This window comes from Schistocerca serialis, chromosome 2, assembly GCF_023864345.2.
Source record: "Schistocerca serialis cubense isolate TAMUIC-IGC-003099 chromosome 2, iqSchSeri2.2, whole genome shotgun sequence".
NCBI classification, from domain to species: domain Eukaryota; kingdom Metazoa; phylum Arthropoda; class Insecta; order Orthoptera; family Acrididae; genus Schistocerca; species Schistocerca serialis.
In genome coordinates, this window is record NC_064639.1 from 126,513,891 (window position 1) to 126,538,967 (window position 25,077).

At 40.5% G+C, this 25,077-nt stretch overlaps 1 protein-coding gene across 1 annotated transcript in view; it reads right to left on the reverse strand.

Moving 5' to 3' along the window:
- The window catches only part of LOC126455770 (dehydrogenase/reductase SDR family member 11-like), a 94,118-nt gene extending 77,507 nt beyond the window's left edge, over window positions 1-16,611 (reverse strand). The window contains exon 1 of the mRNA XM_050091535.1: window positions 16,474-16,611. Within this exon, the coding sequence (XP_049947492.1) occupies window positions 16,474-16,611 (138 nt within the window). The remainder of the gene's footprint in view (window positions 1-16,473) is intronic.
- Between the last annotated feature and the right edge of the window lie 8,466 nt (window positions 16,612-25,077).

The following is a 25,077-nucleotide window of genomic DNA, read 5'->3' on the forward strand; positions in this document are numbered from 1 at the left end:
AGAGTAGCTTATTACTTGGCGTAGACGCTTTCAGTGTGTAGGTGCTCCAAATAACCTTCGTTTCAGAGTACCTCTTCCACTGTAATCCTACATAGGACAGAAATAACTTCTACTCACTCTTCAAAGAACCTGAGGACAGTTCTGGACCATCACTTCGAATAGAATGGACACACAATTGCAGTCTGTAACAATATATCAGCATCACTTCATTCTCTACAGATACATCAATAAGCATTTCCTGCCGATCTTAGATAGACATTCGTAGAATGATTAATACTTTTCGTACTTCGTTATTCTGTTCCTATTTTTCAAGTAGATTCGTATGAAAATTCATGCTGGCTGGAACTGGCGTTGAATGGTTGTGTGCGATACTTTTGTGACATTTGGAGTTTGAACCCTGTCACTCCTCACTACGAACAATTTATGCATTGGCACGGAAAAGTAGTAACTGGCAAAAAGAAAACTTCTCAGCCGAAAAACAAATTTATTAATTCGTTTTTACTAACATTATTATACATACTGCTTGTAATGGAAGACGTACACTCATGCATTGTATTACATATGATATCTGGAAAGCCGGCCGCTGTGACCGAGCGGTGCTAGGCGCTTCTGCCCGGAACCGCGTTGCTGCTATGGTCGCAGGTTCGAATCCTGCCTCGGGCATGGATGTGTGTGATGTCCTTAGGTTAGTCATGTTTAAGTAGTTGTAAGCCTACCTCAGGGAGTCACACCTAGTGATACGTGGCTGGCGACCACGGGGCCCCGAGCTGAGTCCTGGCATTGCTTCCACTTACTTATGCCAGGCTCCTCACTCTTATCTTTCCTATCTGGCCACCCTCGGCCAGCTCTTGTTCTTTTCCGACCCTGACGCTATTAGGTTTCGAGGGCTAGGGGTCTTTCATTTTCCAACCTATACTTCTCATGCAGCGTCTGACCCGGAGCGGGCGGCTGCAAAAGGCGTCTGTATCCCATGTTAGGGGCGGCCTCCAGAACTGCGGAAGGCAACGGAATACCACCGCAGATTATCTTCCCTGCATAATGCAGTCTCCATTTTATGCACAAAAATGGCTTCCTCTCATGGCAAAAGAGGCGTTGTATAAGAAAAGGAGAATCTTCTGCAGCGGTATGGACAGAGAACTCAGAAAGAGACTCATAAAATGTCTTGTACGGAGTGTTCTTCTATATGGCGCTGAAACATGAACTATGAGGAAAAAAGACAGAGAAAGGCTGGAGGCTTTTGAGATCTGGACATGGCGGAAGATGGAAGGAATAAGTTGGATGGACAGAGTAAAAAATGAAGAGGTACTGAGAAGAGTGGGAGAGAAAAGGCAGTTACTAGATGTAATAAAGAGAAGAAAAAGAAATTGGATTGGGCATATATTAAGAAAGAATGACGGACTGATAAAAACAGTTTTAGAAGGTTATGTAGAAGGGAAAAGGAAGCGAGGAAGGAAGAGATTCCAGATACTGGATGACATGATGGACGGTACAACATACAGCAGCCTTAAGAAGGAAGCAATGGATCGCAGAAAATGGAGAGGCAAAGGACCTGCTAATATAGCAGATAACTGATGATGATGATGATGAAGTCTAGTAGGGGTTGATGACCTCAAATGTTAAGTCCCATAGTGCTTAGAGCCATTTGAACCAATTTGACATCTGAAAAATTTGGCGTATTTTGTCTGTGAAATCCCACGTTCTGTAAATGAGATACACAAAATCAGTCCTTACCCAAAATGAGAATTACTGTTACTTCTCGTATATGCACAAATTTTGCAGTTAGATGCATGATGCTTCTCATCAAGGAAGTTCGCCATAGACAGTAAGTTTTTTTTTTTTTTTTTTTTTTTTTTTTGTTACATGGATGATAACTGGTCATCTTTGAACGTGTTGCAAGCACTGCAGACTACTGATTGACCTGAATTACCGTCCTTTTTTAAAAAATTCTATGCTCTGAGCACATTTCAGTGTCATTCACTGACTGTATTGTTTTTATTATGGAAAAATTAATATAGCTGACGCAACAGATTTTAAATGAGCTGTGTCCAAAAACTTGTCACATTCTGCAGAAAAATTAATTAAGTCCTCATCCTTCGTCATTATTGCATTATTACTGTACATCTTTAGCACTTCGAATCATCTCTGCTACCTCTTTTGGAATCATGGTCTCTTTCTTTTCTCAGTGCTGCAAAATTCCCTGTCACAAGACATATAGGAATTTCCTGAAACTATAAATTTCAAATCCACAGAAGCAAAACAGTTCGTTCGATACGTTAAATTAGGACCATTAAAATCACAGGCTTCTTATTTCGCCCTGTAGAGTTGTTGGTCCATATTTGTAAATGTCGTTGGATGGTGCTGAAAGACGACAGCACTTTCAGAATACAGGATTCGACCTCATTTCCACCGTGACCAACAATTCTCTCGCTCCACAAGCATCAAAAACTTCGTGGCAGATTAAAACTGTGTGCCGGACCGAGACTCGAACTCGGGACCTTTCCCTTTCGCGGACAAGTTCTCTATCAACTGAGCTACCGAAGCACGAGTCACGCCCCGTCCTCACAGCTATTAATCCCACCAGTACCTTCCAAACTTCACAGAAGCTCTCCTCCTCGCAAGAGAGCTTCTGTGATTGTTGCAACTGTTGTACGGGCAGTGTGGGGCTTTGCATTGTCACGTTGCAAAAGGACACCTGCTGAAAGCAATCCACGTCGCTTTGATTTGATTGCAGGCCGCAGATGATTTTTTAGGAGATCTGTGTATGATGCACTGGTGACAGTGGCTCCTCTAGGCATGTAATGCCCCAAAATGACAAAATGACGCCTTTTTCGTCCCAGAAGAGAGTCAGCGTAACCTTCCCTGCTGATGGTTCTATTCGAAATTTCTTTGGTTTTGGTGATGAGGAATGGCGCCCTTCCTTGCTCGCTCTCTTTGTTTTCCAGTTGGTGGAAGTGAACGCAGGTTTCATCCCCAGTAACGATTCTTGCAAAGAAGCCATCACCTGCTCGTTCAAAGCGCCGAAGAAGTTCATGACAAGCATCAACACGTCTTTCTGTCATTTCAGGAGTCAGCTGCCGTGGCACCCATCTCGCAGACACTTTGTGAAACTGGAGCACATCATGCACAATGTGGTGTGCTGACTCATGACTAATCTGTAAACATGCTGCAATGTCATTCAGTGTCACTCGGCGGTTTTCCTTCACTATGACTTCAACTGGTGCAATGTTCTGTGGAGTCAGAACTCGTTGTACCTGACCTGGACGAGGAGCATCTTCCACTGAAGTCACACCATTTGCGAACTTCCTACTCCATTCGTAGACTTGCTGCAGTGACAAACATGCATCACCGTACTGAACCTTCATTCGTCGATGAATTTCAATAGGTTTCACACCTTCACTACGCAATAACCGAATAACAGAACGCTGTTCTTCCCTGGTGCAAGTCGCAAGTGGGGCGATTATCTTTATACTGATACTGCGACGATATGTGTGCATCTGCACTATGCTGCCACCTACAGTCCATTCTGCACGCTGTTTGCAGCAGGCTAACCAACTTACAGGATAACGGCGCGAAATTTCGATTTGTTATTACAAATTTAAGGTTTTCATTTGACTCACCAACGTAAGTTAGCACCTTCTTTCAGTTATAATTGTTGTCATAATTATTTCTCATATGTACATAATTCACCCAGAAATATACATAAAAACTGAGAAGGTTTCTTTAATATTTGTAGTTGTATGTTGTTCTTTGTGCGATGTGAGAGCGGGACTGGAGGCCATTTTCTGGTCAGGCCAATTATGAAACATGACCGTCTTATAAACACTTTGCAGATCGCCTGCCAGAAGTACAGCGAGCAGTGATTGCAGACTACGGGGCATGTTGTGTACAATACAGTTTCCAGAAAAGGCTGCTCCATGACAGGTAAACACGTAAACACACTCTGCCCTCTAACGCTGTGCATCTGTTTCTATGATCGTCATCTTCCACAATTTGCCGTTAAAGTTATGAAGGGTAACTAATACTTCCTAAATCATGATGTCGGCGCAACTCAGTGAGAATTTCTTATGAAAACTTTTGGCTGTGTGAGTTGCATATAGAATATAAATGTAGCTTTTATCCGAAATATTTGTTTTGTTGTGCAGGTAACTTACTCATGTTCATTTGAACGTAACTAGACTAATGTTAAAACGAACCAGCCGCCGAGTTCATGATGATCAAGATTATTTCATTGTACTGTGGTACAGACGATGCTGTTCAAATGTGTGTGGGATTTTTGTACACACTATTCGTGAGTTTCTTAACAATATGATTCAAATGGCTCTGAGCACTATGGGACTTAACATCTATGGTCATCAGTCCCCTAGAACTTAGAACTACTTAAACCTAACTAACCTAAGGACAGCACACAACACCCAGCCATCACGAGGCAGAGAAAATCCCTGACCCCGCCGGGAATCGAACCCGGGAACCCGGGCGTGGGAAGCGAGAACTTAACAATATGCATTCCATTATTGGAAAGAACTTCTCTTACAGCTTCGAACAGATAAACACAACGCCATTTCTCCTCTCTGCGACAATTTTGATAGTTTTTACTATGTCCAAGGAAAAGTAGGGTTAGCTGCCGCTATTTTTAGGCTTTGTATTGCACTTTATTGTATTACAAAGTCTCTATTCTAAATAATTATGGCTTCCTCGTCAAAGAATAAATGTCCATAAATACATCGATTTGGAGCCATGTCACGCAGGACATTAGTGATTTGTTACAGTTTTTTCCAGAAATTAAAAAAGTAAAAATTTTGTCCAAAAAATATTTCCATGTTTTAAACCTACGTTCATTCTTGGGAACGCTTAAATGTTAATCGGACGTAATCATTCTCTTCATAAAATGTAGAAGAAATACAGTTCCTATTGTACAACCTTAAAATAACCACAGTAGTTTGGAGATCTGTATAATTTAGAGGAAATAACTCTCTTATGTAAACGTCAGTGGGGCGAGTTTGTAATGTCCCCACAGAAAATACCCTCTACCACGCACCAATTAATCATTGTCAATCAAACCATCCACATTCATTCACTTTGGAAAAGTATCTGATCTGATTTCCTCGTAACATATGCGGCGACAGCTAGACGACGCCAAAGTATTTTCTAGCGCGTTTATTCTTTGAAATAGCAGAGATGCATATACGCATTCTCCATGGTTGTTAGAATGGTAACTAGGACAGCTTCTGGAGTAGGGATTGACGTATTTCTGAGAGATACATAATCTGATTTTCTTCTCGCTAAATCGAGCGAATTAGCTTTTGTGCCACTAGCGGTTCGTTTGAATAGAAAAAGAGTGTAAACGGAAAATAATTAAGACGTGGAATCACCGGAGATCTGGACATGTAATGGAGATGGATTTAATACACAATTTCCTTCATAAATAAGGTTTGTGACTTTTTATTCCGGAGTGAATGAACGAATGAGTTTTTTCTGAACCATTTGATGATCACGTTGGCCCTGTAATTAGTGGGGAAGTTTCAGCTGTGTCGAAGAGAGCCTGCAATCACTGAGTCTGTGTTAAATCGTCCAAAAAGGCTTCGTACACATCTGGAATTCGCAATCTTTCGTAAAAGGAACAAATTGTCCACACTATTGATTCTCCCGACTGAATACAGTGTTTAACAGTAATAATAAATGTAAAGATCTCTTACAGCAAGCCAGCCGCTGATTACCAAGACGAAGGACTCCACCGAAGATCCTATGTGGCTGATTTCACGTAATGAAATATTATATTAAAAACTGTACATAGATAAAGGAGAGAAAGAGAGAGAGCGAATGAAAATAGAGATAATACTAATAATCCTCCATTAGTGTAACCTTTCGCCTGTCTTATCACGGATCAGCTAAGACATGGGAGGCCCTTACATTACTGTATAGATTTATGTGTGAAGGTGAAAGGGTCTTAAAGGCAACAGGTACACGTCTATACAGACAAGACATTACACAAAGTTAGCAGCTAGCTGCATTCATCATCTATTCATAGAGAAAGAGACGACAACTTATTATTATCTTGTTAAAATGGCCAATCCGTGACAGGACACGTTTTTGGACGTTGCTAAAATAATTTTGTTCTCTGTTTCATGTCAACTACGACGAGCTAACCTAACTGACGCTTGGAAAAGAGAGGAAAGACTCGCAGGTGATATAATTGGATCTACAAATAAAGTCGAAACACAGCACTCTGGATCTATATTTTTGTTATTAAAGCTTGCTAGTATAGTTGAAGTATACGCTTGTTTGTTTAGTGTTATTTGATTTTTGAACATTGATTAACTCTGTTCATATTAGATGTATTTTCATTGACCTGTCCCAGTTGCATTTATCTGTATATGTACATTAAGAAGGTAGACACAGAAGTAACAGTAGAAGGGAGTTATATATAGTGACAGTAGAACATTTATATGGTTTTAACTAGGGCAATGTTTAGGATGAGTCAAGCAGAGCAAAGCAGCACGCAACAGCCTTCAGCTGTTAGCACTGATAATAATGACGTAGTAAGAAGTGTTGTAGGACCGATGGCTACAGATAGCGCAATAGAACGCCCTGTAGACACGGCTGGAGGTGTAACAGCAAGTATACAGCAGGGATCAGATCCATTGGTAATTATCATGAGACAGATGCAGATGATAACCGAGAGCATGAATACTTTGAAAACCGATATTAACGCGAAATTGGCCTCAGTTACTGAAGGGCAGGAAAATTTGAAAACCGATATTAAAGCACAATTAGTGACAGTCACACAAACTCAAGAAGAAATGAAATTAGTCCAGACTGAGATTAAGCAGCAGTTACAAGACAGTTTTTCCGAATTAGAGCAGCGGATAGAGGCGAAGACCAAGGAACTCAAAGACCAGGCCGAAGAGACGGAACGAAAATTAACTGCACAAATAGAATTGGTGAAAGCACAATGTGAGGAATCTACTCACCGCGTACATGTCAAAATGAAGGAGTATGTGGCTATTAAGATAGATACTGTACGGGAACAAGTGTAAATGGTTCCACAATTAGTACAAAAGCAAGATGCCATGTCACGTGCAATTGCGCAACTTCCTGAATTGGCACGTACACAGACTAACCTAAAGGAAAGCGTTGAACATCTGACAGAGCGTCAAGACGTTATAGACCAAATGGCTCTGAGCACTATGGGACTCAACTGCTGTGGTCATAAGTCCCCTAGAACTTAGAACTACTTAAACCTAACTAACCTAAGGACATCACACACATCCATGCCCGAGGCAGGATTCGAACCTGCGACCGTCGCGGTCGTGCAGTTCCAGACTGTAGCGCCTTTAACCGCTCGGCCACTTCGGCCGGCCGTTATAGACCACCAAATTAACGTATTAACGGGTAAATTATCCGAAATCACATTAGAAAACAAAAGGCTAATGTGTGAAAACGTTGAGCAAAATGTTAAGGCAGTATTCCAGAGTTTATCTGGCAAACAGGAAGAGAATTTGTTTGCGAAAGGACTTGAAGAGGTGCGACAGCAGTTAGGTGCTGATTTGGAGCATTGGAAACAAACGATAGAAGAGTCGATGCGCACTTCACAACAAAGCTCAGAACAAATGAATACAGGGCAGCAGCAGAAGTTGGCAGCAACTATAGAGCCAGTTACTGCCCATTCGCACACAATACCGACTTTTGTAAGTAATTCAAACATTAAATTGCCCAAGCGGGCTGTTCGCGTGAATTCTTATCTAACGGGGATTACGAAAGCCTTTGCCATGCCGAAGAAAAAATGATAAAGCATAGGCAATTCCAGATTTTTAACCCTGACAAAAGGGGGGTCCATCCAATTGTTTTTATTCGAAGTTTCAGAGGAGTGTTACCCAGAAATTGGTCGGAGTGGCAGAAGATCAGTTTTGTTACAGGATATATACAAGGTTCGGGGGCAATCTGGGCCTCGGACATGACTTCTGTTTGCTCGACATATGACGATTTTGAGAAGGCGTTTTTAGCAAAGTTCTGGTCAGAAGGGGTACAGGAACGCCTAAGACAAGAGGTGCTCTACCCAGAGCCTTTCTCCTTTTTGAAAGGAAGCCTTAGAAAGTATTTCGAAAAATATATAAATAAAACGAGATACTGGGACAGACCTATGCCTTTGCCAGACATAATAAACAACCTTAAGGCAAGACTACCAACTAGCATCCGGAATCAATTGATTTACGGCAACGACAAAGACTTGAGTCGTACCTCACGACGTTAGACCATACAGATATTATCGAAGAGAACAACCAGAAAGCCCGTAATAACAGATTCCAATATAGGGAGATAGAACCTCCGCCAAACGGTAGGCAAGGTGGAAGTATGTGTTATGCCAATGGCGATCAATCGACACTTAGAAGGAATGAACAGAGATCGTTAAGTAATGGAGAAACCCCTCAAAATCTCAATAGTAATCCCGGCAATGGTCTTGCGAGGGGCTATTCAAGGAACAACAGGAACGGGAAAAGATACAATCCCTTGTGGGGGAACGAAAGAAATTTCAGACCCCAAGCGTGGAATAATAACGATAATAGGAAGTGGAATCAACCGGGAGGAATGAATTCAAATAGCCAACATCAGTGGGGTCGGACATCTACGAATCAACCGGTAATTACCGAAGTGACGGATGATGTCAACCAGCAGACAAATCAAAATCCAACAAACTTGTAAGGACCCACTCGTGCCCCGGAGGAGCGGTCAACAATTGGTTGAGGGGCAACAGGATATGTGTACCCATGTTAGCGTATAATGATGGACGATTACTGGCAGATGAACTCACCGAGGACTTAGAACCACAAGATGAGGATAAGGAACACGTGGCAGTAGCCGAAGTGCAAGTCATTATGGAGACCGTACCTATAGTGGCGGTTTTAGACACAGCTGCAACCACAAATGTTATTTCGGAGGCACTATTCAACAGGATCAGAAATATAAGAAGAGTACCAATTTTTCCAGTTCAAAATTGCAGAATAATAGGCGCCGTTGGGGCTCGATCGGCTAATGTAAAGGTGCAGTCACTACTTGGTGTGGAAGTCGGAAATGTAGCAATATTAAGCACATTCCTTGTTGTGAAAAATTTGGTGGTAGATTGCATTATCGGAGTCGACAGCCTACGTCAATACGGATGCAGAATAGATTTTAAAACAGGAAAAATTTGGTTGAATGTTAATAAACAAGAAATTGAGTTGGAGTTGTTCAGAAAAAAAAGCCTTACGAGAAAATATAATTGTGGGATCAATGTGCAAGTAATCAGGACGGCCCAAAATTCTAAAGAGTACATAATTAATGAGTTCCAAGTCAAAGAATATTTCGGTCAATTAGTGTTTGAAAAGTTAAATGAATCCGACTGCATTATCGAAGATCAGAAGAAGCAGCTCAATGAATTATTATTCACGTATGAAAACGTTTTTGATGAAAGGCCAGAAGTTATTAAGGGATACACATGCCATCTCTACGTTAAGCCGCACGAAACGTATTGTAGAACTTTCTATCTTGTTCCCTGGAGGTTAAAGGCTCAAGTTCAAAAGGAAATAGATCGCATGCTGAAATGGGGTTTGATCGAACCCTCTACAAGCCCATACTGCTCCTCATTGATAGTCGTGCCAAAAGCAAATGGGACTGTTAAACTGGTACTCGACGCCAGAGAAATAAATAAAATCATAATTCCAGTGAGAACACATCCGGAAAACATAGACGAACTTATACAACGGTTCCAGGATGTTCAATATTTGACGAGCATTGATTTGCGGAGCTCTTATTGGCAAGTCAAGCTGGATGAGTCATCAAGGAAGTATACAGCTTTCATTTATTCCGGAAGAAGTTACCAATTTACTGTAGTTCCTTTCGGACTCAACATTAGTGCCGGAATCTTTATAGCAGCTCTAGATTATGCACTAGGCCCAGAACTCAGAAGCAGGATAACAGTGTTTGTTGATGATTTGCTTATTGCATCGAAAACTTGGGAGGAGCATATTACCTTACTGAACCGAGTGTTGGACGTGTTCCAAACCATGGGAATAACTGCTAACCTACAGAAATCCCATTTTGCAGTAAACAGAATCAAGTTCCTGGGGCATATAATTGACGCAAAGGGAATTTTACCAACCAAGGAGAAGCTAATTGCGATTAGTAAGTTTCCAACACCCACGAATAGGAGGCAATTAAAAGGGTTTATGGGCCTTGCCTCATTTTTTAGAAGATTCATAACAAATCAGGCGATGAATGCAGTAGCTCTAAATAATCTGTTGAAGAAGGATGTGCCCTGGCTCTGGACATTAGAGTGTCAAGAAGCATTCGAAGAGATAAAGAAGCAATTAGTAAATGCACCGCTTTTGTACCATCCGGACATGCAAGAAGAATTTTACTTGTCAACAGATTCTTCGAATGTGGGTATTGGAGCGTGCCTTTTCCAAGTATGCAAGATAAATGGACAACTCACCTTCCGTCCTATTGCGTTTGCTAGTCGTGTCTTGTCCAACTGTGACCGAACTTACACGACGAAAGAATTAGAGGCTCTTGCGGTCATCTGGGAATTTAAAAAATTTCATTATTATCTATATGGGTCAAAGACTATCGTATATTGCGATCATCAATCATTAACGTTCTTACAAACGTGTAAACTGTTACACCCCAGACTGGCTAGATGGACTCTCGCTCTGCAACAATACCAATTTAAGATCGTGCATGTCTCAGGACAGCAAAACATTATTGATGACGCTCTATCAAGGTCACCACATGGGTTGACCAAAGAGATTGAAGTAAATAATAACTCAGAATTCCCTGTATTGCTGCTGCACTACGTCAATTTGTGTGCGCATATGGCACGGTTACAGAAAAGAGATGCTCAATGGGGAAGTGTCATTCAAAGGTTACAACAGCAACCTTCGGATCAGATGGCAAATTATTACAAGCTGGTAAATGGCGTATTATTTTTCCGCTGTGGAAGGCCAAACGAAGTCCGTTGGTGTGTTTGTATACCTGAGGCGCAAATAGAGAAACTCGTATGGTTCACCCATTTAACCTGGGGACATTTCGGTGCGACAAAATGTGCAGACAAGATAAGTGTGTACTGTTATTTTCCCAGCATAAAGCGCAGAGTGCATGAGGTCTTGAAGAAATGCATAATCTGTCAAAAAGCAAAGCCGGATTCAAAAGGGAGTAAGCACCCATTATGCTCTATATTAGTCCGAGAACCAAAAGAATTAATTTCGTGCGATCTGTGTGGACCGTTACCTACTTCAAGAGGAGGTGTTAGATATGTGTTGGCATTTCTCGATGTGTGTACGAAATACGTAAAGCTATACCCGATAAAGGCGGCTACAGCCAAAGTAATTGTATTAAGATTGACAAGGGATTATCTTCCACTTGTTGGTATACCTAAGGCGATAATAACAGACAATGCTAAGATATTCACGGGACTCCGATGGAAACAGGCTTTGTCTCAAGTCGGTGTGAAACACATACTAACATCATTTTACCACCCACAAGGCAATTTGGTTGAGAGAATTTTTAGAGAGTTCAATCGATTTATGAGGACCTATTGCCATCATAAGCAGACTGCGTGGGCAAATTATGTGGAAGAATTTGAGCAGATATACAACAACATGCCCCACTCCTCCACTGGATATACACCTCATGAATTGATGTTCGAGGCAAAAGAAGAAAACTTCTGGACTGAACATATGCCCAAAACTCAGGAAACTGAGATGCCTTGGGAAGAAAAAATAAGGCAAGCCATCATAAATATGACACAAAAGGCTGATCAGAGAGAACAACAATATGACAAATTAATAAAAAGGGTACAGGCGTACCACGTCGGAGAGAAGGTACTAGTCAAAAGACATACCAAATCGTCCCTAATAAAGAAGAGTATAAAGAAATGGCAGTTATTATATACTGGCCCATACATCATTCTACAAATTCCGAACCCTGGGGCTTATCTGTTAGCATACCCGGTATCTAACAAAATTAAAGGGTTATTTTCCCATAACGACTTGAAAAAATTTAATGAAGATTAGAAGATAGGGAGGAATGGTATTGCGAGTGACAGAGATGAACGCTCGAAAAAACATAAAAAAACCTGTGTGTGTTTAGTGTTAGAAAACTTTAAACTGAAATAATTAATCAGTGACACAGATTGTAGAAATAGTGACTAACTATTACTATTGAGTGCTGCAAAGAAGACAGTGGAGATAGGCTTCACCTGTGTTTGGGTAAACATGGAACTTTTGCATTGCTAATGTCATCAAGATTTATAAAGGATCTGAATGACCTTCAAGAAGAAAGAAATGTTTCCCGAAAATGACGCTGCATAATCAAAAGAGGTTCCCAGTGAATGTTCATATATAATTTCAAGTGCACGCTTAGATGTGTAAACGTGTGAAGTGATGCGTTTAGGCACTGAATCATGAGTGACGGTTAACGCCGCAAAGATAATTTCCCGCGCAAAACAATTGACGCCGGCGCGAGAGTTGGAATCGATATAGACGACACAGACATGCTTTCTAAGAGACTCTCATCAAACGCGAGGGGAAACTGATTGATGTTGAACTTCAAAAAAGTGTCATAATTAGACGTTAAGAGTTCTTGATTTATTGTTGAATGTCAAAAGAAAGTAATATTCATAGAATTAGTAGTTATTTAATGGGTCTTGTTCACTTTGGAATTTTGTTTGAAAATCCATTTCCATATATGTGCATGTATGAATGCCGGATGAATCAGAGAATAAATGAAAGAAGAGAATCCACATTCCTCACTACTAATAACTTTTACATTACAGCAATCAAGCGGAGAAATATATGTATTTAGGATAAAATTTTTGTGAGTATAGATAAATGATATGACTTTTCAAGGAAATGATGGATTATGTCTTTGTATAAAATGAACCACACTTTCCATTATTCGATGATTTGAATCCAAAATCTACCGCAAGTTGCATGAATCCTTTCAATTACGAAGAACAAATCATTGACAGAAAATGTGTCAGAATTTTTGGACTTACAAGCACAAATGGTGATGCGAAGTCCAAAATAAAATTCAAACTAGAGTAATTGTTATGATGTTTTCGGCAACAGCATTAGTCAATGGATAAACGGAAACTTTAAGTCAATGGCTAAATTCCTTGCAGTACATCGTAAGAAAAAGGATACATGAAGCCATAGGGATTTTGTTTTCAGAAAGGAGAATCTTGGACGGTGGAACCTAACCAGTTCTTTTACAGTTAGAGTTTCCCTTTCGGTCATTGCTAATTCTTTTGGAATGAATGTTGCATGTGAAATCTGGTATCCCTGTTCCTTCTACTCTTCCCATTGTGGGCCGCGTAGAAGACCGACTACAAATGTGGACGTCGGGGACATGCAAGATCCGGGGGAGTTTCAGCATCGCAAGATATTGTCCTGGGAACAAGATTGTAAAAAAAAAAGAAACTCGAGTTATTTATTGTAATTTTTTTTTTTTTTGCTATAGGCACAAATCACTCTTCTCCAAATCGTTATATAAATCGATCCCTATCTTTCCTTTAGAGATCAATTTCAAAACTATTTTTTCTCTTCTGTAGGCTTTCCTATCTTCTAAGTACCGTAGGCTGGGGGTCTAGGCTTAAGAGGTTTTCCAAGGTTTCCCTGCTTAAGAAAGTTCCCGAATGGGTAGACCCTGATCATCTTCCTTGGTTGTGCACAGCAAACATAACACCTTGATGCACGTAAAAGCAATACAGCCGCGCTACCTGTCTCTTCATTTCCTATGTTTCCAATGTTTATTTTCTTCATCTGTCTTAAACATAATTATTTCTTTTTCAGTCGGAGGACTGACACTCATCACTTCCGGGTTACCCACAATAATAGATAGCACGCGAAGTGTGTCCGGTAAATCAAAATTAGGCTCACAAACTTCGCTCGCTGCGAGGGGCATTGTAATGTCCCCACAGAAAATACCCTCTACCACGCACCAATTAATCATTGTCAATCAAACCATCCACATTCATTCACTTTGGAAAAGTATCTGATCTGATTTTCTCGTAACATATGCGGCGACAGCTAGACGACGCCAAAGTATTTTCTAGCGCGTTTATTCTTTGAAATAACAGAGATGCATATATGCATTCTCCATGGTTGTTAGAATGGTAACTAGGACAGCTTCTGGAGTAGGGATTGACGTATTTCTGAGAGATACATAATCTGATTTTCTTCTCGCTAAATCGAGCGAATTAGCTTTTGTGCCACTAGCGGTTCGTTTGAATAGAAAAAGAGTGTAAACGGAAAATAATTAAGACGTGGAATCACCGGAGATCTGGACATGTAATGGAGATGGATTTAATACACAATTTCCTTCATAAATAAGGTTTGTGACTTTTTATTCCGGAGTGAATGAACGAATGAGTTTTTTTCTGAACCATTTGATGATCACGTTGACCCTGTAATTAGTGGGGAAGTTTCAGCTGTGTCGAAGAGAGCCTGCAATCACTGAGTCTGTGTTAAATCGTCCAAAAAGGCTTCGTACACATCTGGAATTCGCAAACTTTCGTAAAAGGAACAAATTGTCCACACTATTGATTCTCCCGACTGAATACAGTGTTTAACAGTAATAATAAATGTAAAGATCTCTTACAGCAAGCCAGCCGCTGATTACCAAGACGAAGGACTCCACCGAAGATCCTATGTGGCTGATTTCACGTAATGAAATATTATATTAAGAACTGTACATAGATAAAGGAGAGAAAGAGAGAGAGCGAATGAAAATAGAGATAATACTAATAATCCTCCATTAGTGTAACCTTTCGCCTGTCTTATCACGGATCAGCCAAGACACGGGAGGCCCTTACATTACTGTATAGATTTATGTGTGAAGGTGAAAGGGTCTTAAAGGCAACAGATACACGTCTATATAGACAAGACATTACACAAAGTTAGCGGCTAGCTGCATTCATCATCTATTCATAGAGAAAGAGACGACAACTTATTATTATCTTGTTAAAAGTTCCAGAACGCTGCCACACTATCCAGTTTATCTGCCACTTCAGTAGTAAGTATAAGACCATACAGTATCATAAATTAGTCTTGCGACGGTAATCTTAATTATGCGTTGTCTCGCTACATTTTCAACATATAAAGCGCCTCTCACTAGCGTGATAGCCGTGATTATACCTTTGTGGTACATTTAATTATTCACTATTCCTGTTATTGATAATAATATGTATGTAAAACAGTGTGAAAGTGGGGAGGGAACGTACTGCATGGTTCAAGCTGGAAAATGGGCTGCGACAGGGAAGTGCACTTTCGCCTTTATTGTTTATTATTGTTATGGATGAAATCCTACAGCAAGTATCAGATGCAATTGGAGATCATAAAATGAAAGCAGTGCTTTTTGCCGATGACCTGATGTTATGGGGAAATTGCGAGAAGGAGGTGCAAGAGCAGTTAGATGTATGGGAGGCAACGGCAGCACAATATGGAATGCATTTCTCTGCAAAGAAAAGTGAAATAATTGTCACAACAAGGAAGAAGAATAGGCTAAATGTGGATATAACTTGTGGAGGGGAAAAACTACAAGTGGTAGAGAACTTCAAGTACCTGGGAAGCATGATTGAAAGTAAGGGGGGAAACGCAATGGAAATAAATGAAAGGTGTAGAAAAGCAGGGCAGTTCTTCAAATGCATTAGGGGGCTTATTTGGAGCAAGGAGGTGCCACAGAAATCCAAGGGAATTATATACCGAACCTACTTTGTCCCCATATTGGCATACGGAAGTGAGACATGGGTAATGCACAAAAGCGACAAAAGTAGAATACAAGCTAGTGAAATGAAGTTCCAGAGGAGCAGGTTGAGTGTAACAAGACGAGACAGATTGCGAAATGTGTATGTGAGGGAAAGACTAAAGGAGGAACCAGTACAGGACAGGATAGAAAAATCAAGACTGCAGTGGTACGGGCACATGAAGAGAATGGATGAGGGAAGAATTCCAAAGAGGATGTTTGATCTGCAACTGGAGGGGAAGAGGCCCAGGGGAAGACCAAGAGATAGATGGGTGAAGGGAGTGAAGGAATGTGTGACGAGAAGAGGAGAGAACTGGACGAAGGTGGAAGAGGGGGAATGGTGGAAAGACAGAACACGATGGAGAGGCTTGTGTTCCCGACAGACCCAGCCAGTGGCTGGAAACTGTCCAAGATGATGATGATGATGTAAAACAGGGAAAAAACTAGTAATAGTAAGTTTTCGGTCTTACTGAAGAGTGTAAACAAACAGAGTTTCACGAAAGTCACGTAGCACTGTTCGTCCAATCCTTTTACGAGATATGTAAATACTGCAGCTAATATTGCTGCTACAGAACTTTGGATTTTCTCATTACCTACTATGAATCAGCGCAGTGGCCTCAGCGTAGTGGCTTGAGCATTTAAACGTTTTGTTGATAGAAGTGTTATCCCGAATACGCTGCAGTGCTGGAGAGTCCTTACCTTAACTTTTTCGGCTCTCCTGGCCATTCCCACGACAGTGAGTCCATGCTTCAGCATCGCCTGCACTATGGCAGCACCGATGCCTGCGCTGGCGCCAGTAACCAGTGCGACGCGTCCCTTGTATTTCTCGATGCCCATCGCTGCGTGAACTGACCACCTGGCACAACTGAGTTACTAGCTAGACTAGACCGCGGAGGCTGCAAACATTTCCGCTGGTACCGGCGGTTTATGTTTGTAACGCTAAGCGTATTGCGTCATGCCACAAGCGCACTAGTTCGCTTATCTCTGAAACACCGAGTAGCCGGCAAAACGACTATCCACTAGTTAAACGCTTACGAAGGTTTTGCGCTGCAATTATTCTTGAGGCGTTGAACAATAGATTTAGTCAGATCCTAATAATTCTTTTAACTGACACATCACCAGCTTACTTTGGTGGTAAAAAGACGTATAAATGTTTTGATGGGTAACAGAATATACGAATCGCGTTTATAGCTTTTCATTTCAACATACTCCATTGCTTATTATTAGAGACCGGATTAGATGAATTTGCATTTTGTATATTTGGCTCCTTTTCACCGGTTATTTGCAAATTTTAACTAAAAACTAGTGACGATGCATATTTTCGCACTATGTTTACAATATTTCAAAGATTTAGACGGGAGATCTGCAGCTCGATCTAGTTTGGGTGTCTCACAGATTGACCGCGACCTAGAACTGCGTGCAATCGCTAACCGAGAGGCCACTGCCTAGTGAAATCATCATAGAAGAGGAACAGGAGGATAGAGTCAATGCTCTTGCGCTCGCGCCCCCTGTCAATTCCCTCCGCTGTCGTACCGTACGCGTCGGCAACAATTAAATTAAACTACACAAGCTTTTAGTCGCACATCTATTGTTTCAGTTTAGCTTTCTATTCGCTTGTACACAGTTGTACGTCTTTACGACGTGTAGTGTGTAACGTGTTCTGCGCCATGCCTCCCGGTAAAAGAAACGTCGTTTCGTGGATACCTGACCATCCGGAACATTTACATATGATAGATTTGTTTTATATTGTCGAGTTTGTGAGAAAAACGTTCCGCGCAAAACAAGTTTAAAATAGTCAGCATTTCAAGACAAGTCTTCATATCGTAGCAATGCAGAAGGAAGGACCACGACAACAAATTTTGACAACAGCAAGTTGCAGTAGCAGGAATTTGTCAAAATGTAACCAAAAAAGTTGGTTTCACATGGATGTATGTGAAGCATTCATTGCAATCAAACTTACAAGCCCTCTCCTCAAAGACTTCTTGCGCAAATGTTGCTTAAATAAAAATATAGTAGATGAATCAACGTTGCGTAAAAATTACATACCGACAATTTACGTAAATATTCTGGAAGAAATGCGCAATGAACTCAAGGACAGCATTATCTGGATTTCAGTTGATGAAACTACAGATACTTGTGGCCGTTACATTGCAAATTTAATTGTTGGTGCTAAAAGAAGAGCCTTCTTCATCCTATTTAGCCTGCAAAGAACTTGAAAAAGCAAATCATTCTACGATCGCCAGATTTGTGAATTTCCAGAATCTTCTGCAGATGAAAGGTTGTTTGTGTTTATTTCAGATACTACTCCCTATATAAAAAGCCCTCCGAGTATTTTATCCCAATTTCATTCATGTGACGTGCTTTGCTCATGGAGTACATCACCTTGCTGAAGAAGTACTTTCTACGTTTGTGAATGTGAATAAACTGATTTCACCCACAATGAAATTGTTTCTAAAGACTCCTGCTCGCATCAAGACCTACAAAGGAAAATTACCAAATGTGCCTTTACCTCCAGAACAAGTGGTAACTCGTTGGGGTACGTAGGTCGAAGCTGTATTGTTTTACAATGAACATTTCGAGGCCCTTAGAGGGGTAGTAAACGACTTTCATATTTCAGAGGCTTTGGCAGTTTGCCAGTGCAAGGAAGCTTTTAATGATTCCGATATTAAAAAAGAAATTGCTGTGATTAGCACTCGTTTTTCCCCATATACTTGCAAGTATTACAGAGCTTGAAACTCAAGGTTTGGTGCTGGCTGAATCTATTCAGTTAACGAATAAAATTATTCTAGTGAACTCCTCCTTGCCGGAGGTATTCCCAAGAAAATTTAAAGAGAAGTTTAAGAACATTTTAAACAATAACCCAGGCTATGAATCCTTGTGCCAAATTTATAGCTTTATTAATGGGAGAGATGTACTTTTACTAGAAACCATAAGTGCCAACATAGCACCCAAATTCAAATACTACCCAGTTACCTCAGCTAATATAGAACGGTCCTTTCCCGCTTATAAAAATGTTCAAGTGATCGAAGACACAATCTTACTACCAAACATTTGGAATAATACTTGGTCGTTTATGTTTACAAGAGTAGAAAAATGTAAAATTAATTGTAAGTGATGGTTTGGTCTAATAGTATCAATTAACAGTTAATGCTGTTCGAAAAATTTCATTATTGCATGTTGTTTTTTAAATAAAAAATTACGGAGTTTTTGAACGTGCCCCTCTGCGAGCGACGTATCTCGAAGTTGGTCCTGTACATATCGATTGTTTCGCTGCGAATTACTCGCATCGCATCCGCTTGTTACCGACTACAGTAGCAAAATAGGAACTATTCTTGAAACACGGTACGCGTCCCCATTTTGTGAATTTTTAGAAAATAATCCTAGAAAGGCCCCCTCCCTAACCACTACCAGAAAGTGTAGTATGATATCAGCTTTCTAAATGTACCGATTTTTCGCGTGGCCGGCGCTCTTCCTCGTAATTGATATGCACAGGTTCCACTTTGACGTATAATGCACATAGTAACTACCATGTTCTTTTCTTCTTCTTCACGGATGTATCACTTACGACCACGCGTAATCAACATTTGTTGGCCTTCCTTTTCGCCCAGTATTCCTTCATACGCAACGAATGGGCTAGTTATCGTTGCGCAGACAACGTATGTCGGTTAGTTTTTCTCTCTTCTTCCTCAAAACCCTGTGCGTTTGTGATTTTTCTGATTTCATTTCTGTCGTGTAGAGTTGGATACCCTAATTGGCTCAGGTCTTTTTCCGTCTGTTTGTACCATTTCAGTCTTGTAGTTCTGTTCTTTAAGATGTACGGATTTTGTGCATTAACTTGTTTGAGTCAATTCTTTCTAAATGCCCCATGAATTGGATTCCTCTCATGCGCATTCTGTCTGTTATTTTGGAAATATTTTTATATATTTCTGCATTGAGTTTTGGATAATGCACACCATCTTTACTTCTTGGTACTAAGATTTTCCTCATTATGTTCTTTTATTATCGGTCATGCATATTTAGATACTTTTCATGCTTTTTTGAGAATTTTTCATGCTTATTTACATGCATATTTTAAGGTTTTTGTGATGCATATAATCCGGTCTCTACTTATTAGTAACATTTACTGTTCTGGTGATTCAATAGTTCCTATATTCCTACACCCGATTCAGTAAAGAACACATGTGAGATTTCATTCAAGTGAGGTTTAGGTAAGGATTTATCTGAACTGAGAAATTAATTTTAACTTAACAACCTGTAATATTTATCTGGGAAGAGGTCAACAATGATAGAAAACAACCTGTTGCCGTAATCCATATACAGCCACAGGAGTTGTCATTTTCGTCCTTGTTGTTCCTGCGTTTGATTAAAATAATATTTTTGGTAATATATTACCCCAGGGGTCACAAGTCCCCAAACTCTTCATCTCAGAGGAGCACTTCCATCTAAAGTCTTTGGTTATTTGTTAGATATGTTCATATTTCTGCCCTGTTCTAAAGTTATTACGCTCTACTGCTGGAAGTTATTCCCTGATTTCTTAATATATGTCTTATCGCCCTGCATCTTTTTCTAACCGACTTATTCCTTTCCTCGCTTATTTTGCGTAGAACTTCCACATTTTCTACATTTTCGGTCCTCCAAATTTTCAACTTTCCACATCTCAAACGCTTCAGTTCTTTTGTTTCCCGGTATACTCTCACCCTCAGTTTTAATCTCGTTCCTGAACATTTCTATTATTACCAGAATGAGATTTTCACTCTGCAGAGGAGTGTGCGCTGATACGAAACTATGGCAGAAGTAAAGCTGAGAGACCGGGTGTGAGTCGTGCTTCGATAGCTCAGATGGTAGAGCACTTGCCTGTGAAAGGCAAAGGTCCCGAGTTCGAATCTCGGTCGGGCACACAGTTTTAATCTGCCAGGAAGTTTCATTGCTATTATTTCCAACATTGCTTCTTCGGGATTTAGATTGAAAACAAGAGGTGAAAGACTACATCCCTGTTCTATATCTTTTCTAATTGGGGCACTTCGTTCTTGGTGTTCCATTCTTGTTGTTTCATTTTGGTTCTTTTAATCTATTATATACAGTAGAGTCCCGTTAATCCGAACTTGGGACCGGTTACCGATCTGTTCGGATTACCTGGAATTACAGTGACGAGTTTCTAGAATGAAGTATACCAAGCAGATGAGAAGGCATACCATGGTAACAAATGGGAACAAGTGTAGGAACAATGACTCACTCTCACTTCCTGCCCTTGTTGTTATGCATTGTTGAGAACTTTGTAGTGCCTGCGGTCAATCCACTACCAGTTGGCTGACAAACCGCTTGCTTATGTAAGTTATCGATCGCTGGCACGCTTAACAGTTGTATTGTATCCGTTCAGGTGTAGTGGCGTACGTATTTTCGTCATGACTAAACGGAAACCTACAACGTTAACTCTCAAAAAACTGAATGCTTTGAAGCGGATAGACAATGGTGAGAATGTATCTATACTGGCAACGGAACTGGGTGTTGGTAAAACAACCATTTGTGATTGGAAGTAGAGCCGAGTGAAGCTTGAACAGTCGTGTGCAACGTCTTCGGAAAGAACACTCGAAATTCGGCAAACTTTGAAACAGTCCCAGTACGATAAAGTGGGTGAAGCTGTTTTCCTTTGGTTTCGCAGGAAGGAGAAAGGGGAGCTCCTTTGAGTGGAGCACTGGTTCAGGAGAAAGCTGTTTACCTGAACAAGTTAATGAATGGTGATGAGTCTTTTAGTGCGAGTACAGGTTGGTTGGACAGATTCACAAAACGTCATGGAATCCGTCAGCTAACAATTACTGGAGAGAAGCTTTCTTCTGACCGTGATGCAGCGAATGAATACTTGGGTGAGTTTGAAAAAAATGATAAGAGAGGGAAAGTATTCTCCCTAACAAATTTATAACACTGACGGGACTGGCCTTAATTTTAGGGCATTGCCAACAAAAAGCCTGGTATCAAAAGCAGAAGACCATGTTCCTGGTTTTAAAATGTGCGAAGAGCGTGTGACTTTATTAGCATGCAGCAACGCTGCTGGTGATGAGAAGCTGCCTTTAACGCTGATCGGCAAGTCTGCTGGGCCCAGAGCTTTTAAAAACTGCAACACGAAGTCCCTGTCCGTATATTTTCGCAACCAGAAAAAAGCATGGATAGACGGCAAGCTGTTCAAAGAATGGTTTCACGGCCAGTTTGATCCCTCTGTTCGACGGTTTTCTAAGGATAATCATTTGTCTCCCAATGCGATCCTTTTGGTTGATAACGCGCCGTCTCACCCCAGCACTAAGGAATTATGCGATTGAGTTATTGTGGCGAAGTTTTTTACCGCCGAATGTTACACCACTTCTACAGCCGATGGACCAGGGCGTACTGCAAACATTAAAACTGATTTACAGAAAAGAATTTTAAGAATGCTGATCCAAGATGATGGCATTCCTTTAGTGGACAAAATAAAAAAGACCATTGTGAAGGATGTTGCTTATTGGGCCACTGAGGCATGACAGAATCTTTCAGAAAATCGTGGAGAAAACTGTGGAAATCTCTTGAATTGCAGGACAGCCTAGTTGAAAAGGAAGAGGAGAATCTGCTACAAATGATACAGGCAATCCCTGGATGTTAAGAAGCTAGTGAAGGAGAAGTAGATGAGTGGATGACAGCGGATGGGGCATGTGTGAAGAACCTTACTGATGCTGATTTAGTTGCTGCTGTGAGTCAAGACTAAGAAGAAGTGGGCTGCTGTGACGGAAATGACAATGAGCCTGAAAGCGACAAAGGAGAGCTGGTACCACACAGCGACGCAGCAGAAGCCCTTGACTTCGCGCTACGTTATTTGGAGCAACTGCCCACTGCTACACCTGCTATTTTGATGTTTATGAGACGATGGCGCAACTATGCGTCATATAACAGACTGTCTTCATTACGTCAAAAAACAATGGCTGAGTTTTTGTCATCTAAAAAGTATGGATAACAGTTCCGCTGTATTTTAGTAAGTTTGACAGCTTTTCTTTCATTATTATGCATTGTTTATCCCTAATGTTTTCTTGCCATTTTTTCTAATACATGTTTACTGTACTGTGTAAATTAAGACAGTGTGTATGCACAGAAGTTTACCGCACAGTTTTCCATACTTTTACTAACTTTTTCATGTTCGGATTAACCGAACGTTCGGATTACCGGGGTTCGGATTAGCGGAATTCTGTTGTACTAACAATAAGTCTGTAAACCTCTCGTGTGTGTCTATCTGTTTGAACACGTTTCTTCAATACTACTACACATTTCATGCGGTTCTCGCAGATAACTTTAGCGTAGCTTGGGCTACCGTATAGGCTTCATTCCATCAAAATCGCATCACATAATTAAGATATCGTGATTTGGGTTTTATCCAAAACCGTCTATCTGCCTGTTTTATCTAAAATCGTCGTATCTATCTGTTTCTCTGTTTGAACACGCTTATCTCCAAAATCACCAAACGAGTTTTCAAGGTGACTTGTCGCAGTGTATTATTTTATCAAAATTGGATCACAAAGAAAAAACGATATTGAGATTAAAATTTTATCCAAACCAGTCATGTGCCTGAACACGCTAACCTTTTAATGGGGTTTTCACAGATATTTTATGCTGAGCTTGGGGCACCCTAAGGGCTTTATTTCATCGAAATCGCATCACCAAATAACGGGATATCATAATTGGAAGTTTTATCCGTATTACTGTCATAAAAGTGAAAGTAATTCTGCCTGTTGCTAGGACACAGGAAGAACATGGGCTCCTTTCGAAAGTATCTAGAAGAAGATACTGACTGATTTGAGGAATATTACACGAAGCAGAGAAAAATATTTACTCTTTGAAGAAGCTGTTTACTCTTTGACTTTAGATCTTTATCATATCTGTGAAAATACTTTCATTGGGTGATACGAGCTAAGTGATACGATTGAAAGTAATGAATACACTGTTCACATTAAACATACATAGTTCCACACTATTAGTTGCATAATGTACACTAATATATAGCTATTTCAGTAACACGATACATAGATGCATGCTCCTGCCCATGCCCCTCTGTACGCACTGGTCAGCAGGGACATTGTACAAGCTGATGCATCATGCGTTGGGACAGCTTGGGAAGAGAGAAAGCAACTTGCATGTCACTAGCTTTGAAGCGCGCGGTGCACATCACGATCTACACTTACCCAAACGTTGAGGGCAGCTGATGCTATTGCACGTACGGTAACTTACTTACTCACCCTCACAACAAAACTTCTAATAGGCATGTGCAGCTGTGGGTAACATTGCGTATTACTTGACTTTCCCAATAGCTTTCAATTTAAAAAAGGAAACATTTCCTTATCTGGAAAATATAGTCATTACTACTAAATGACTCGACAGACGTTAACTGTCCGAAAAGAACCAATCAGTATAGGAGAGAGATGTGCACTTGTTTACAGCATTTTGCTCAAGACGCTGTGTTACAGATGAAACATTAGCCTGTAGCTAGGATAGAATTCTTGATAGTCTAATATTTCTAGCATAGCCTGACTCTTTACAGATGCGTAACATCGATATGTCTTCCAGGAACACTACATACTGCACTGTGTGTGCGAAGTCTTCTGTCATGTATTATAAGGTATTTCAATGATAGTAGCAGGAAGAGCTAACACATCACTTGGCCATTCTTTCTTCAAAACGACCGCATCAAATTTCTTCCCCGTGCTCACCTTTTTGACATATTTCCAAAGAATTCAATATCAGTGGCTCATTAAACATCTAATATTCGCCTCTTTCGAAATGCGTTTAAGTATATCATATATATACAGGATGACGAAAAATTCGCGCCCTCGGACTTCGCAGCGCTATTCCTCAAATACTGGCAATACAAAACGGTCCCTAACAAAATTTCGACCTGCACTTATTTCGGGCAGTAAATGGACGTTAAAGATTGGCAATCTGGCAACACTGCAATCACATGTACAGTAACTACTTCTGTCAGCAAACAGAGAACTGCTGTGCAATGGATAGTCACTACGAATTCAGAAAACATCGTATTTGTAAAACGAAATCGTATATTTAGTTATGCGAACTAATCGACATGGGATCTCAAACTGATTCCATATTTGCAGATTCTGACATCATTCCTCACAAGCGGCTTTTAATTAAATTAGTTTCGTCGCAGTTGAGCGAATGGATTCGTGATTTCCTGTTAGAAAGGTCAAAGTTCGTAGTGAATGATGGAAGGTTGCCGAGTAAAAAGGAAGTGACATCTTGTGTTACTTAAGGAGGTCTTATAAGCTCTCTGCTGTT